Raw genomic sequence first — 16318 nt, forward strand, 5'->3', positions numbered from 1 at the left:
GAACTTTTGTGTTGCCCAGGCGGCCTTCTACCTTCTCCTCCTCACATCTGAGCTTCAGGCACGTTGCACCATGCCTGGCTGACTTTTCTGCAATTTATTTTTTGTCAAAAAGATCATGTGTTGAACACGTAGAGATGGTCATATAATTGGGAGTCTTCTCATTGTGTTTTGAATGAACTTTAATTTGCATGTCTGCAGTAGGAATAAAAACAGCAATAAGGTTGTGATACTAAGTATGACTAAATGCCATGGTGCTTTGTGCACAGTCATAGTAAACATTTAAAAATAAATACTAGCTGTCACTATTCTTATCATAGTGAACATCATAAAGTTATCAGTTAAGATATTTAAGCAAATGGGAAAGCTAATGTAGTGTGAGACTAGTACGTAAAATCTTCTTAATAACTTAAGTGCTTGAAGTAATTGTACATGTCTTTCTTCTAGAGAGACACGGCGACTGTTGGAGAGAGTGGTGTATCAGACTGGATACCCCAACTCAATTGTATCAACTGCTCGTTGGTACCTCTTAAGACACCTCCATGCGAAAGATGACCATGAGCTAATTGATGTAAGCTGTCTTCACTTAATTATTAATTATCTTTTCAAACTTACTGTAGTATTATTGAAATTTTAAAAGATGAATATCAAGTTCTTTGGCAAAAATACCACAATTAATGTTGCATCTGTTGAAAGTACAGAAAGAGTTCAAAGGTTTGTAGTTAGTGTTTTACATGCATTTGTTTTAAAATTCCCATCTTGAAAGCTAAGATCCTTTGGCATGAAAACTAAAATATTAAGCTATGCTTAAAAGTAGTTCAGTGTAGATTCAACAGGAAGCCATGGGAAGTTTTCTTTGAGACTATTTTCAAGTCCAAAATCCAAACTAATGTTTAACACTGATGGTAAAAGGCATTGCTTTAAAACACTTTGTCAAGGCCAGTTGCTATCTAAAGAACTACATGAAGCCCTAGCAAGATGCTCTAGGTCTCTGAAAGCCTGACTTAGATCCCCGCTACCCACAGTGCAAGGAAAAACAGACTACTGAGCATGGAGCGAGAAATTTAAGGTGTCCTAAACCTGTGTTCCTGGGCATGGTCACTCATGTTTGGCTCCAGAATAAACTTTCTCTTAGCCATTTGAAGAAAATAAATAATTGCATAGTAACTATAAGTGACAAGTTTAGATTTTTTTTAAAATTTTTATATTTTGGATATTTTATATATTTACATTTCAAATGTTATCTCCTTTCCCAATTCCCCCCTCTCCCTTATCCTCACTCCCTGCTTCTATAAAGATGCTCCCCCTCCCTCCCACCCACTCCTACCTCACCTCCCTGGCATTCTCCTACACTGGGGAAACGAGTCATCACAGGACCAAGCAATCCTCCTCCTATTGATGCCAGACAAGGCCATCCTCTGCTACGTATGCAGCTGGAGCCGCGTCCCTCCGTGTGTGCTCTTTGGTTGGTAGTTTAGTCCCTGGAAGCTCTGGTGGTTCTGGTTGCTTGATATTGCTCTTCCTAAGGGGTTGCAAACCCCTTCAGCTACTTCCGTCCTTCCTCTAACTCCTCCATTGGGGTCCCCGTGCCCAGTCTGGTGGTTGGCTGTGAGCATCCTCGTCCGTATTAGTAAGGCTCTGGCAGAGCCTCTCAAGAGACATCCATATCAGGCTCCTGTCAGCAAGCACTTCTTGGCATCAGCAATCGTAACTGTGTTTGGTGTCTGTCTATGGAATGGATCCCCAGGTGGGGCAGTCCCTGGATGGCCTTTCCTTCAGTCTCTGCTCCACTCTTTGTCCCTGTATTTCCTCCTGTGAATATTTTGTTCTCCCTTCGGAAGAAGGACTGAAGCAACCTTATGTTTTGCTCTTTCTTCTTCTTGAGCTTCATGTGATCTGTGGATTGCATCTTGGGTAATCTGAGCTTTTGGACTAATATACACTTATTAGTGAGTGCATACCATGTGTGTTCTTTTGTGACTGGGTTACCTCACTCAGGATGATATTTTCTAGCTCCATTCATTTGCCTAAGAATTTCATGAAGTCATTGTTTTTAATAGCTGAGTAGTACTTCATTGTATAGATTTTTTTTTATTTTCCATGTAAAATATGGCTAATGAAAAGTTAACCTCACATACATGTCTATTTATCAGTGTAGTTTTATGGGCTTTCTTTTTTTCTTTTTCAACTTTTTATTGAATCTTTATGAGTTTCACATCATATAACCCAATCCCACTCATCTCCCTGTCCCTCTGTATCTGCCCTCCACCCCTGCAGGCCCCCCTCCCCCCCCAAAAAAAGAAAACCCCCAAACAAACAAATCTCATTGTGGAAACTATAGTGTGTCAGTCTGTCCCATAGTGTGTACCCTTTCATCCACACTTCTTTACTTGCAAATGGGCACTGCAATGAGTCACTGGTCTGGTTCAAGGCACCTGGTTTCTGCTATACTATCAATGCCAGCCTCTTCACATGCTTCAGCAGTTCATAGATGAGGTAGATGTTGGGTTGGCCAACTCAAAGCCCTGGATCTGGGTCTGCATGGTGGCTGAACTGGTCAGCCCACCAGCTCTCCTGCACCCACCACCAGGGGGAGCTCTCCAGCACTGCTCCAGCTTATTCACCCAGTGTCACTGATGCAGTCACGAATGCAGTCAGTGTCTGACCATAGAGTTCTGTGCCATCAGGCTCAATCTTGAAATTGCTGAACACTATCTTACTAGTTTACTAGTAGAGTACTTGTACAAACAGAAAGCAACGGAATGGTCAGGTGGATTGGGAAAACTAAGACAAGTTTGCTGACAAAACCTGAAACCTAGAGCTTAGATCTTATGCTGTGGCTTCTAACAGGTGCTGCTGTTGGGACAGCCCTACCAAAAGCAGGGATGTGGGGTCAGGGTTCTGGGTGACAGAAGTGTAAGTAACACCCTTGATTTTGTGGACAACTGATCATTAGAACAGGTATCCGCAGTTTTACTAATACATGGAGCTTACATGCTGACTGTAGTTGAGTAATTCATTACAGCAGAAGTGAACAGCTGTTGTCACTACGGTCAGGATTATGCTTTAATAATACTGACTACAAACTTCTGCATGATTTCATGCAGGTTTTGGTGAGGAATGCCGAGACCCACGGTGATAAAAGAATGTTGGAACTGAATCGGAAGCTGTCGGCCCAATAATCGTGGATTGTGAGACGCACAGTAAGGAACCAGAGAAAACACTTGCAGATGAGGCAGCGAATCAAGCGTTCTCACCAGAACAGCACATTTTAAAATTATGGTTGTATCAGCTGGTCAAGGTGGTGCCCCAATTTAATCCTGGCACTTGGGAGGCAGAGGTGGGAACTCTGCGAGTTCCAGGCCATCATGGTCTTCATAGAGTTTCAGGATAGCCATCTGTACACAATGAAATCCCATCTTGAAAAGAATAAAAAATAAAAACAAATAAGTTTAAAGCTACAGTTTTGATCATCCATTGTTTTCCCTCCTTTTTTATTTTGATATTTTACTCTAGATACGCTGAAGTTCTTAAGTTAAGGGTGTAACTTTTCACCTGCTTTTAACCTGAAAGACACCTCCAACTTGGTCCTTAAGGAAAGTTAATACCCTGATTCCGAGTTACTTAACAGTTGCTTACAAACCATTATCTGTTTGTTTCTTTGTTTCTAAGACAGACTTTCTCTGTGTAGCCTTGGCTACCCTGGAATTCCCTCTGTAGAACAGGCTGGCCTTGAATTCAGAGATCCACCTGCCCTTGTCTAAGTGCTGGTATTAAAGGCCTGCCTCACTGTTGCCTGATAAAAAAACTTATTTATTTTTTTACATTTGCATGATATAATGGAATACTTTTTGGAGGTTGCTTCTTAATGATAAAACCTTTGTAACCATTTTTACAAGTAATATGAAAAAGTAAAATTTCCTTTTTTTTTTTTTCAATCCCAGAATTCTTCCAGATCAAGTCTTGGTGAAATCTACATGTTCTTGTACTCTGTCTTGCTAGTCCATCTCAGATCCTATTGAAGAAGCATAATATGAATATTTGTAAGATTTTGACTGCTAATGGATAAGTCCATAAAATTCAGAATGCTCAGTTATATGGTTGCATTTTAAAACACATTAATGGAAAATTTGGGGGAAATAATGCTGATAATATTTAATTATTCATGCAATTTTTTTGCTTATGATGAAAAGACATAACTTGAAATAAAATAAAAATCAGTGTCTTATTTTTCATATTATTAATATGAAACATAGTTGTTAAGTTTCTGGTTTTAAAACTTAAAAGCAGAGTTACCTATTTTTTTCAAAATGTAATTTATATATTTAAATAATCTATATGTCACTCACTTTGGATTGTGATTTTAAATATTCCAGTGGGAATGGTGGTGCACGCCTTTAATACCAGCACTTGGGAGCAGAGGCCTGCAATCTCTGAATCTGAGTTCAGCCTGGTCTACTTAGAAAGTTCCAAGCCAGAATAGCATGTGAGAGCTTGTCTTAATGAATTTTTTTCAGATGTAAACATGTATTGTACTATGGCAATATAATTAATTTGTATGTGGTTTTTTTTTTTTCTCAGCCAGCAGGCTCATTGTATTATTTTGTGAAATTCTATGAATTGGTAATATCCTTTAATTAACTTGTATGTCAGAGGTTATTCTCTTAGAACTGTAACCTGGTATTTTCCATTTGTGGTAGAATATTACAATCACAGTTATTTAATCATAAACATTAGGGAGGGAGGGTTCAGAACTCAGCATTCTGATAGAGCCTGAGGAGGTCTAACACTTGTACAGACCTGAACACAAAGGTTCTTTTGGTTGTTTCTTCCTGATTCTCCTGCTAAGCTGATCCATTATGTACAGCCTGACCCCAGGCAGCTAGGTGTGCACCAGAGAAGGCACCGTGGAGCTCGGTGCCCACACCCTTCTGTCTTTTCCTCTTGACTGGGCTGCTGCCATCTTCCTGTATTAGACATGGTCCCTGCCATCCACCGGCTTTCTGGGGGTATCATGTGATTCACAAGGTTATTTCCTTCCCCATTTAGATCACATGACCCATTTTTGGTGTAGAGAATGTATTCACTTAAGATTTGTATTCTGAAGATCACTCATGGTGTGTTTGGCTTTTGCTCCAGCCCAAATTCAAGCAATGACCTTTGGATTCTCTTGCCAATTCTGGCTTCCAGGGCCCTGAGTTTCTGGAAATCAGGCTAGTAAAAAATGTCTTTAATTAATAACAATTCAGTTCATTCTCTTTTTGCATTTAGAATGTCCACATGCAGGTTATTTTCTACCAACCTGGGGATCATTTACCCTCTCCTGTTAAACAACAGTCTTAAAGCTTTGAACCCATACTTTGAAACATATCCACATTATAAAGTTGTGGAAAATGAATTAAAGCTAATTTATCAAGGGCTAATATTCAGTATTTCACTGTTATTTCTACATTTGATTTTAGAATTACAATGTGTTTTCTGTTGCTTTTCTTAACCCACCATTTAGCTACTGTTGATTAAATACTTGTACCATCATTTATAGCGTATTACCCCTTTTTAGTTTAGAAAGTAGCCATAAAAGGCCACTCATGGTTTTGAGCTATCATGTGCTATAGTGTTTTTGCGTGGTAAAATTTAACTTTTGTTGATTAGAGAATTTTTTTTTAATAACTTTAGTGGTTCTTCATGAATTTTACATCGTGTACCCCAATGCCACTTATCTCCCCCTTCCCTTATTCTTGCCCTTCATCCTTGCAACCTCTCCAGCAACAGAGAAAAAAAAATCTCTTTTTGGAAACTGTAATGCATCACAGTGTATGCCACAGTATAACCTTTTACCTACACTTCTTTGCTTGCAAATGTTCATTGCATTGACTGGTTTGTCTGGTATGAGGCTCTGGATTCTACTATTCTTATCTATACTGGATTCTCAGTGAGACTCCTCTGAGGTTTCCTGTTGTTGCCCTGTGTCATGGAGATCCTGCAGTTTTGTTTCTGAGAGTTGGCTCCTTCATGCACTGGGGTAGGACAATTCAAAGCCCTGGAGAGATATCTAGGCGGATAGGTATCTTATACCCACAACTAAGGCCAGCTCTACCCTGCTTCCCAGGAGAGGTTCAGGGCCCCCTTTTCCTGAGTGTTAACAACTGGTGAGGGCCATGCTCAGATCCCTTACTCGCCTGACTGCCATAGATGGTATGGGAGGTGGGAAGGGAGAAGGGAATCTTTCCCTTATCCACACCTCTGCCTAGCAGACAAGAGGCAGGGCCAGCTCTCCTGTGCTCACACCCTTGGGGCTGGCTCACCTACAGTCTCTATGTCCAGAGTCAGCTCTACTGTGTTGCCCAGGTGAGGTGCAGGGCCTGCTCTCAAGTGCTGCAGCAGGTAAGGGGCAGTGTCAGCTCTCCCACTCTGATGATCTCTGGGCCAGCTATATGTGGTAAGGGGCAAGAATGGCAAAGGCACTATGCATCTCTCCTTTCACATGTAACCAAAAGGCACGCAAAATAGTGGGGCCAGCTCCCCCAGCCTGGCTACACTGTGTGTGTATGTTCGGAGTGGGAGGTGTTCCCCATGGCACTGGACTGGTGGTTAGACATAGCTGGCTCCTTGCATGGGCTCTATGTGAGGAGTATCTGTCTTGGGCTCTACTCCTTTCTGGGGCCTAGGTGTAGTTTCTGGTTTGCTTGTGAGGCAATGGACTGGACTAGAGGTCATCTCAGGCTCAGTTTTATTTTTAGGGAATGATAGGCTACTAATCATTCAGATGAAGTTCATAGGTCAGAACACTGAACATAGTCAGGGCCTCTGTCCTCTCTGCCACCTACTGATGCACATGTGACACCTGCAATCCTCTAAGGGCAGGGATTACAGGGTTTCATAGCAGTATTTTAAATTTTAGCTCATCCAAATACCCTTTTTAACTTCATATTTTCATAAGTACTACTTTTTACTTTAGAATATTTTTAAATAGAAATTTGTCCTGGAAACAGCCATTGTTGCTTTCATAACAGCAAGGAAGCTGAGTCTGCCTAGACGTCCATCGACAAGTAAAAGGGAGATGTGGTACATATTCACACTGGCTGTAAGAAAAGTGACATTTGCAGGCTAATGAATGAGACAGGAAATTATATAAGCAAACTAGCCTCACCAAGAAGTAGTTCTGTCTAATTCTCTTTTTGAGATGTATTAAATTATACTCTCAGAGCCTGGCAACCTGGGTTACATTTGTGAAACTTGTGTTGAATGGAAAGAACCAACTCTTCAGAATTGTCCTATGATGTGTTGACCACCCTTCTCCCTGGAGACTGTTGGCCACCAGCCAGAGAGGATGGAAGGTTCAGGAAGCCGTGAGTATAGACAGAACGACCCCTGGAGACCACTGCAGTAATACAAGTCTACTTTATTGTTTCAGGGATAGGTTATATGAGGGCTTTTTATGGGTATGGGTAGAAAGGGTTAATTGATAATAACATCAAGTCAGCAGGAAGGGCTGATTGGTTATAATATAGCACTGAATTATCATGCAGGCAGGAAGCCAAAGTGGGACATGTGTGCTGGGTTATGCTGCCTTGTAGAGAGCTCTGTACAAGGTGACTTTTCAGACAAGGCAAGCCACTTGTGTTCAGGGACACTAGAGATAAAGGCAGAGACAAGAAAGCCCTGCTAAGAAAAGGAGTCCCCCATTTTGCACCAAGCTCAGAAAGCCATTCAGTCATGGAGGACTGCTACCTTAATAGCAAGGTTCCCTACCTAATACTTTGACCTCCACAGGCATACTATAGCATATGCACCCAAATGTACACATCACTGTGCACACAAGTAATTTTCACAAAATTTCCTAATACACACACATACACTTTGTTCATGTAAAGGACTTGATTGGAGTTATCCTACATAAGGAATAATGCACCTCCCGGAAGCTATATGTTACCAGATAACAAGCTCAAGCTGCCAGGAGTGAAAATCCTTCAGGTTGGTGGTCAGGGGATCCTGGATAACCGCAAACAATGCAGACTGTTGCCAGTGCTCTTGTTTGCCCAGCAGAACCAGATGGCATGATGCTATTGCTGAAGACCCCACACAATAAGTCAAGGGACTTAGAGAATTCAAGAGAGTACTGAACAGGAGGTTTCCTGGGTACTTTCAGAGTACTGGAAGGTGCTAGGCAGATTGCTGAGGGGAAATCACCAATAGTCTTACCCAGTTGTGATGCCTGTGGCATACAATAATGACAGGTATAGCAAGATTTAGCCTTGGATGCAATACTACCCAATCACTTTCTGATTAGATTTAAGAACCACTCCACGGGGTGTGCTATAATTCTAGCCAAAAACCATCCCATGGATTGAAGCCAAGAGATGACTTACTAGTAGTATTTTGCTAAGTGTCAAACTGCCCTCTAAATTCTTATTCTATATCTATAGATTAGTGCAGATCTCAAAACTCACCAGAGAAATTTCAGTGAACAAGAATTAATGCAGAAACCCACAAAACTGGTCAAACTACAGAGAACAAGTATCTGGATTGCTCAGGCACATCACATTCTTCCCAAGGAACAGTCCAGTCCCATTTAGGGAGAGAGTGGCAAAAGACAGTCCTAGCTGGAGGTTGGAAAAACCTGAGCACACCAACATCTGGACATGGCAGGACCTCTGCACTCATGGACTCACAACAGCTGTGGCCGCCTGCACACAGTCTAGCCAGTCAGCAGGCCAGCGAGGAGTAAGAAGGGGTTCACAAGCCTTCACCCCTAGCTGAGGTGCGTTGATAGTTGATGGTTGAAGGGCTCTAGCAGGCCCAAGCATCCCCCCACCCTACTCCACCAACCCTTTGTTCCAAAAGACTCCTTTTGCCTCACCGGATTAACATGTTCAATCAAAATTAACCACTCATCCTAACAGGGCTTCCCTGTTCCTCATTATAAACTGCCATTTGCCTCTGGGCCTCCTCTCTATCCAGAATCAGTTTTTCGTCCCTCCAAGACAAATGCTCCTTCCCCATTTCCCTTGTTTCTTTTCCCTTCTCTCCAGTCCTCTGTTTTCTGTCATTGTCTCTTATTTCCTGCCCTTTGTCCCTCGAGGGCAAACAAACTTCCTTTGGGCTGAGAACTAGGTCCTGGTGTGTTCCTTCCAGTGGCTTTTGGGGAGGGGAATGTGAGAGAATGTATCTGGGAGAAGTTAGGGAGATAGTGGGGGAGAATATGATTGAAACATTATATTCACTATGAAATTCTCATTTCTAAAGCATGTTTTAGTATTGACTAGATTTGTGACTAAACAAGCAGTTTTTTTGGCCTTTGAATTGTCTATGAATTTATAAATTCTGGGTCTTAGCTATATTTCTAGTGGCGACATTCTATTCCTCTAGTGAGGGCACTGAAGTTTTCCAAGCCAAAATGAATGAAACAAAGTATTAGAATAAACTGTTGCTGCAGTCCCTGTGCCTATAAACCTTAGAAGAGAATCCCTTGCTTTAGACTTAAATCTTTAAACCCCTTCATTTCCTCCTGTTGATCACAAAAAAAAAAAAAAAAAAAAAATTTAGTCATTGTTTGATCTCGATATAGAAAAACATACCATGAAAACTGTTTTTGGAAAACTTCAAAAGGCTAGTTTAAAAGATTTAATTGATCTGCACTGTTTGATGTTTTTAGAAAATAAAAGAAGAGATAATTTTTGTAAACATGGAGCTCAGAAGTTTGGAAATTGGGAAGAAGCCAGAGGTGGCAGTGAGGAAAAGAAAGGGTTCTTACAGACTGCATTACATATTTTTCTGAATGTAGACGTTTCTGGAAGTGCTACTTTCTCTTATGTTTGTGACACAAATTTGCCTGGGCACAAGAAAGAACCCAGGTGGAACAGATGGTTTTCTGTGGACAAAGGAGAGGAAGTTACAAAGGTGGGGGGAGGTGGCGGTGCACATGGCTGAGAGAAATTTTTATTGATATGTGTCAGCAAGGTGCAATGAAACAAACAGGACCACTCCATAGATAGATAGAAAGAAAGGTTTATTGTGGATCCAAACTGTCGGGCTTTCTCTCAAAAATAAAGAACAACAAATGAGGAGTGAGCCTTGTCAGTTTTTGGGGACAGGTGTTGGTTGAGGGGAGGCATATGAGCCAGAATAGCCTGGGAGTTAAGAGAATCAACGAGTGGGGTGCAGGCCAGAACACCCTAGGTACTAGCATGGGGACTTCGGTCTGTGTTAATTGGAAACCAGATGCCCCTGCTGAAGGATGTAGGGGCATGCAGATAAGAAATGGCTTATCCTGACAAACAGAAACCTGCTTCAAACATTTTCTAAGGAATGTTGAGTAGGCTTTATCTGCTAGCAGTCCTTCTGTTTATCTGGTCAGTCCAGCCTGAGATGATTCCATTTTGTCATTGAAGACACTGTCAGCAGTGCTGCCCGTCTTGGGAGTGCACTTTGGACCTGACAATAAGCAGCCACTGTGAGATGGAGGTGAGCACACTTCAGAATCAATTGAAGTTCCCTGCAGAGCCTCGGGACAAGTGCTATGCTTGTGATTGAAAGACTCTTCTAGAGTAAGCTCTCTAGACTCCTATTCACAACAAGAAATGCTGAATAGTATATAAATATTAAGAACTAGCCAGTGATAAGTTTTTGTGCTAATCAAGTAGCTTCTAGAAAAACCAAAGTTAAGATACAGTATCTTGACAGAATAGTGAGGCATTTGCTTCAGCCATGGGCGTTTGTGCTTATACACATCTGTTGTGCAGTAGCTGTTTCCCACCAGGCCTTCAGGACCCAAGAACCCATGGGGAGAAATAGATTGAAAACCTACTGTGTGCCAAGCTCATTCTTTTAATCCTCATCATTTTGTGTGGTAGATTTTCCTACTTTAGAGTGGTAAAAAAAAGGATCAAAGAGGTTCACTTTTAAATGTATACATTTAACCAAGTAGAATCTACCTAAAAGATCATTTGAAATGGTATCTATTTCTCTCCACTGCTGTAATTCAAAGAAATGAGAGAGAGAGAGAGAGAGAGAGAGAGAGAGAGAGAGAGAGAGAGAGAGAGAGAGAGGAGAAAGGAGAGGAGAGAGAGAGGAGAGAGAGAGAGAGCCTTTGTTATCCTAACAAGCTGTATTAAGAGTGTATCATAACCATTTGGCACAAACTGAGTTTTAGAGAGGAACATGAAAAGGAAACCCATGCCCTTCAAAGCAACCACTTAGTAAATGTGATTTTTGTAGTGATATTGAATAGAGACTCAATTCTGAACCTTATATATGAGTGAGTTATTTCATTTAATTCTTGGTGACCTCATAGACTTTATTCTTCTTTGTGATTTTTCTAGCTTATTCCTAAAGTCTACCAACTTTCTTTTGAGCCTTATATTGTAGTACCTAAACACTTGACTGGTTTGGATGGTCTTTGCACTACAGTGCCAAATAACTCTTCAGTGGAGGTAGCTAATAAAAACTTACGTGTCTGTTCCTTTTCTCATTATTCTTCTATTTGCCTATCCTACATTTCTTGAAGATATTGTGTTGGTGTCATTAATGTGTGCAGATCTTTTATTTAAAAGACTTAAGTGGTGGACTGTATAAGAGATAAAAGGACCATGATTCAGAGGTGGTAGGGTTGCAGAAGTGTGGGTTTGTACTGTATCATGTAGGCATTGCTCATTTGAACTCTATCCCTGGACATTTGTCTTATGAGCACAATGTCTTACTTTTCTGGAAAAGCATCTGCTAGCTGGATACTTGGCAGAAGAGCTGTTGGGTTCCTTTTGATGGAGTTCCTTAAGGGAAGAAACAGGATGTCTTATAGATGGGCATTAGCAGTTTATGGAAACAATGTCTATAATGCCTTTTCAACTAAAATTGGGAAATAGTTTCATTGTCAGCAGGTCATCCAGAAGAAATGTCTTTTTTGTTTTCTACTTCTCTCTTTTGCTCGGATTAGTAAAAGCAGAAGTATTTGTTTTTCATTCATACCAAATGAGTCTTTCAAGCACAAATTTAGATAATGATCTGAATCTGGGTTATATAAAGACTACCATAGACCTCATCTTTCCTTATGAAAGTCAAATGCTCTGTTTATTAATAGTAAATGTCTAGTCTTCACTAGATCAGACTCTTATATAAGGTGGTTTGCTTGTGTTTAAAGAAAAAAATACAAACTGCTATTTAAACCAAGTACTCAGGATTGTGGGTTCAAATCCTGTCTTTGTCCAGTAACCTTACCTAGTAAGTTGCTTGATCTCTCTGTTGTGATAAGTATCTAGTATGAATCCGTTTAGACTTCCTTGAACATTTCTTAATACCTGGCAATACCTCAATAAATGTTCCTTCACATCTTTCAGTAACTTTCAAGGTAGGTGTACAGTATTGCTGTCCCATTTGAAGATGAGGAAACCAAAATTACAGAACAAATCCAAAAACACACTAATGGTGATTGTGGCACAGGATTAAATTTGGGATTTGTAGTAGTCAATATTCCTTGAATTCTCTGACATTCCCCCATTTCTTTTTGAGACTATTTAAATGGACCTGGCTCATGGCATAGTGGTCAATCTACCAGTCATTTCACATTCTCATTGGTCATGTATATGTATACCTTCTGAAAAATTTCATTCTACCAAAGAGTCAGATAATGTCATGACTCTATAACAAGAAGATCTAACATAATGTTAACCCTTTCCACAAACATGCGTGACTCCGATCTCCCAGAGAGGGAGAAAAGCCTTGTAGGATATGGTGCAGGAGATCTCTCCTGTTTCCCTGAAGCAGCCCTGCCTCTCTTGAGTGTTTGAAAAGACATTCATTTGTTTATTAAATAGAAGAGGAATCAAGAAAGCATTTAAGTTGTCATTCTGTGCTTGCAAATTTACATTGGAGGTTGGGTCATCTTTGGTAGGTGGATTCTACCTTAGAGCAAGGACAGTGGAATGGTAATCAGTCACTGCCACCATCTGCAGGCAATAAGAGCTTCACATACAGACAGAGCGTCTCACCCACCGCACGGCTTCTACCCTATTGCTGATTATATCCTTACCTGGGCATGCCTGTTCCTTCACACTTGGTGTTTAGCTTACAGTATCCATGCCCCTACACCCATAACACTCACACTCAAGCAAGTCTTTCCCACCCAGAATTCCAATAACTGTTGCTGGTGACTTCCAAAGCTAAATTCACAGTCTGGATCTTTATCCAGGCCTCATTAACCATGGACTCGACAGTTTTGACTGTCCCCAGAATATATACTCTATATACTGTATACCCCTGAGCACACAGACACTGCCCTGCTGTGTCATTTCTCTTTCAGCCCAACTGTTCTTCCTCCCCACTGTCTAATCTACATACTCCACGCAATGGAATCTCAAGTATAAATCTCAAGTACTCTCCTATATAAATCGCTTGGGGCTTATTATGGGACCTTGGGAGAAAGCCCAGTCTCTCAACATGAATTACTAAGTCCTTTGTGGTTGAGTCCCCTACACCCTCGATGTTCCCCAGCTCTTTCTTTCTCTACCCACTTCCTGCATGCCCCTCCCCTTCCCGTCTCCTATGACTCACTTTAGGCTCTGACTATATTGAACTTCTTGAAGTTCATAATTTAGTCTCTTGTCCTCCAGACTGTGCTCACTCTCCTCCACTTGCCTTAGTTCCCATCACAGCCTTACCCAAGCATTTGCAAATATAACTATTGGCCTTTCCATTGACTTTAACTTCCTTAAGAGCAAGATATTAGCCTCCTATTAAATATATGATTAATATATGAAGTCTGTAGGTAATTCATCTGTAGACTCAACCATCGGTAAAAAGTATTTTAAAACTTGAACTGTATATAACATGTACTTCTTTTTGTTATCATCCCTACTACCCCAGCCAGAAAAGAAAAAAAAAAGGGTTTAGCAAAACTATATAGCACTGACATTCTGACGCTGCAGTAATCTAGTGAGATATAAAGAACATGGATGACTAGTGATGTGGCTGAATTGTGGAGTGTATGTGCAGCCTGCTTGAGAACTTAGGGTCACTCCAACATTGGAATGTGATATTTGTGCAGGGGCTCCTCCTCTGGTTCCACATCCATTGTTTCCTCCCTCTCCATATGTCCAGGCATCACTGCATACCAGCCTAGGACCAGAACAAGTGGGGTCTGCAGGATCCTGGTCTGGCAGGGAGTGAGTGCCAGGCCTGGAGTGGGTAGGGGCTTCTCTGGTGATTTTTAATGAAACAGCTCTTTTACATGATCTTAACTTGTGCACATACCATTATTTGGGGTAGTCAGGGGGAGTATATGATCCTTGAAGAATTACCATTCTTCATTCTTTTTTTTTTTTTTTTTTTGGTTCTTTTTTTTTTTCCGGAGCTGGGGACCGAACCCAGGGCCTTGCGCTTCCTAGGCAAGCGCTCTACCACTGAGCTAAATCCCCAACCCCTCTTCATTCTTCTTAAGGTAAAGTTTTATTGGCTGGAGTTTAAAGTACTGGGATTGTTTCATTTGTATGGAGAGGCATTTCAAGAATCCCAGGTACTTTCTGGGCAGATTTTTATCAGGAAAGAGGAAGTTGCCAGGGACTATGTGAAATTCCTCAGGTCAGTTAAGGGTCGGGTTCCCAGAGCAGGCAGAGAAGAGGAAGTCCTAGTAAGAAAAGGGAGTTGCACTGAGTTCAAAGGAGCTATCTGGACATGCTAGACTAAAACCTTAGTAGCGAGGTGCAGTGTGGGAACAAATAAAATATTAGAATTTGCATAGGTCTTCAATACATGCTACATGGTTTTACAGGAGTTCAACATGTATGGATCATCATGATGCTGACTGCTAGAGAAGGACATCAAATATCCTATCACTTTTCACCTTTTTCACTTGAGATATGCTCTTTCACTGAACCCGGGGTCTTACTGGTGTCAGCTTGCTCCAGTGATCTTCCTGTCTTGGCCCCTGCAAGTGCTGGTATTGATGTGTCAGCTCTTTATGTGGGTGCTGGATTCTCAATGCAGGTCTTCATACATGCACAGCAGATGTTCTTATCTACTGAGCCATCTCTGTGTCTCTCCTTCCCTTATGCTGTCCCTCCATATTTTTGCCTTGCTATGTGGAAATCTTTTATTTGATGTAGTCATACTTTTTTCACCCTGTGCTTTGATCTTATATCCAAAAAGTCACTGCTACAACTAATGTTGAGATTTTCAGAATATTTTCCAAGAGCAGCTTCTAATACATACAGGGAAAGCAGAGGCTGGGAAACAGCAGGACTTACACTGTTTGGGACTGTGTAAATGGTATTAGTATACAAAAAGTACATATGTTCTGGATATGATCTCAGAGTTCCAGTGTATTAGCCTGTATCTGTGGGGAGAGGAGCTTCACATTTCTTAACTGATTAAGCACAAGCATTTGAGATGGAGTGTAAGTACCTTGTCTCTGCATTGACTTTCTCTCAAAAAGGAAGTCTATCATGCTGATAAAATTTTTCAGTGAATTTAAATGAAATAATGCAAGGGGAAAGCTCTAATCCTCCAGTGTCCCCTTAACAGAGGTTAAATTGTTGTGTAACCACCAATGTTTCTTCAGCTTCGGAATCCCTCATGAGTCTTGAATGTGTCTTTACAAAGCTTTGGGGAGCTTTCTGTGAGTAATAGAACAGGTTTGGAGTTGTAATTCTGCAGGGTCTGTGCATGATAGAGAGTCAGGAGATGAAGGAAAGAGAACAGAAGAGAATATTTAATAGATTCTTCCAGATTGCCCTCTAACTCATTGTAGCAGTTTATAGGCACACCCATGCTTGATGGGAGCGTTCCTTTCTTTTTTTCTTTTTTTAAGACTGGAGGTTTTATTTGGTAATCATTGAAGAGTTCCTTCCAGAAAACAAAACAAAAAAAAAAAAAAACAAAAAAACCAAAAAAAAAAAAAAACATTTTATATGGTGATCACATGGAATAGTTTCATTTTTTATTATATCTAAACCAATAACAGAATTGCAAATTTTTACTAGTGACCCCCATTAAGAATGTGTATGTGACAAACTAACCAATCTTCTGTGCCTTGGATTTCCCATGTAATCACCATTTACAACCTAAACAAATGAAAAACTGTAATGTTAATATACATGTGTTGAGTGTATATTGATAATAATTTGCTAAAAACAGAACACTTAGGTTAAAAGCAATGTTTTAAATACATACCTATTGTAAATGTAGAACTCAATATATAGATTGTAGTGATATTTATTCCTTTTATTTACAATAATACTTATTTTTTACTTTTTATGGAATATTTTCTTTTATCTACATTTCAAATATTATACCCCTTCCCAGTGTCCTCATCAGGAACTCCCATTTCATT

General features: G+C 40.6%; 2 protein-coding genes and 1 pseudogene across 18 annotated transcripts in view; 1 reads left to right on the top strand and 2 right to left on the bottom strand.

The window, feature by feature from the left end:
• Skic3 (SKI3 subunit of superkiller complex) overlaps nucleotides 1-4225 on the top strand; it is a 113295-nt gene extending 109070 nt beyond the window's left edge. For 10 of the 12 annotated variants that reach the window (XM_087617429.1, XM_087617447.1, XM_087617439.1 and 7 more), the window contains 3 exons: nucleotides 445-568; nucleotides 3105-3200; nucleotides 3942-4225. In XM_087617429.1, coding sequence (XP_087473555.1) covers nucleotides 445-568; nucleotides 3105-3179 — 199 coding nt within the window. In that variant the 3' untranslated portion in view covers nucleotides 3180-3200; nucleotides 3942-4225. 12 annotated transcript variants of the gene reach the window in all.
• Nucleotides 2291-16318, bottom strand: part of Fam81b (family with sequence similarity 81, member B) — a 120791-nt gene continuing 106763 nt past the window's right edge. For 5 of the 6 annotated variants that reach the window (XR_015661827.1, XR_015661826.1, XM_087621535.1 and 2 more), the window contains one exon: nucleotides 3054-3416. The gene's annotated coding sequence lies outside the window, so the exon portion shown is untranslated. 6 annotated transcript variants of the gene reach the window in all.
• LOC120101324 (small nucleolar RNA SNORA17) lies at nucleotides 6740-6862 on the bottom strand (annotated as a pseudogene).

This window comes from Rattus norvegicus, chromosome 2 (assembly GCF_021556685.1).
Source record: "Rattus norvegicus strain SHRSP/BbbUtx chromosome 2, alternate assembly SHRSP_T2T, whole genome shotgun sequence".
In the NCBI taxonomy this organism is placed as follows: domain Eukaryota; kingdom Metazoa; phylum Chordata; class Mammalia; order Rodentia; family Muridae; genus Rattus; species Rattus norvegicus.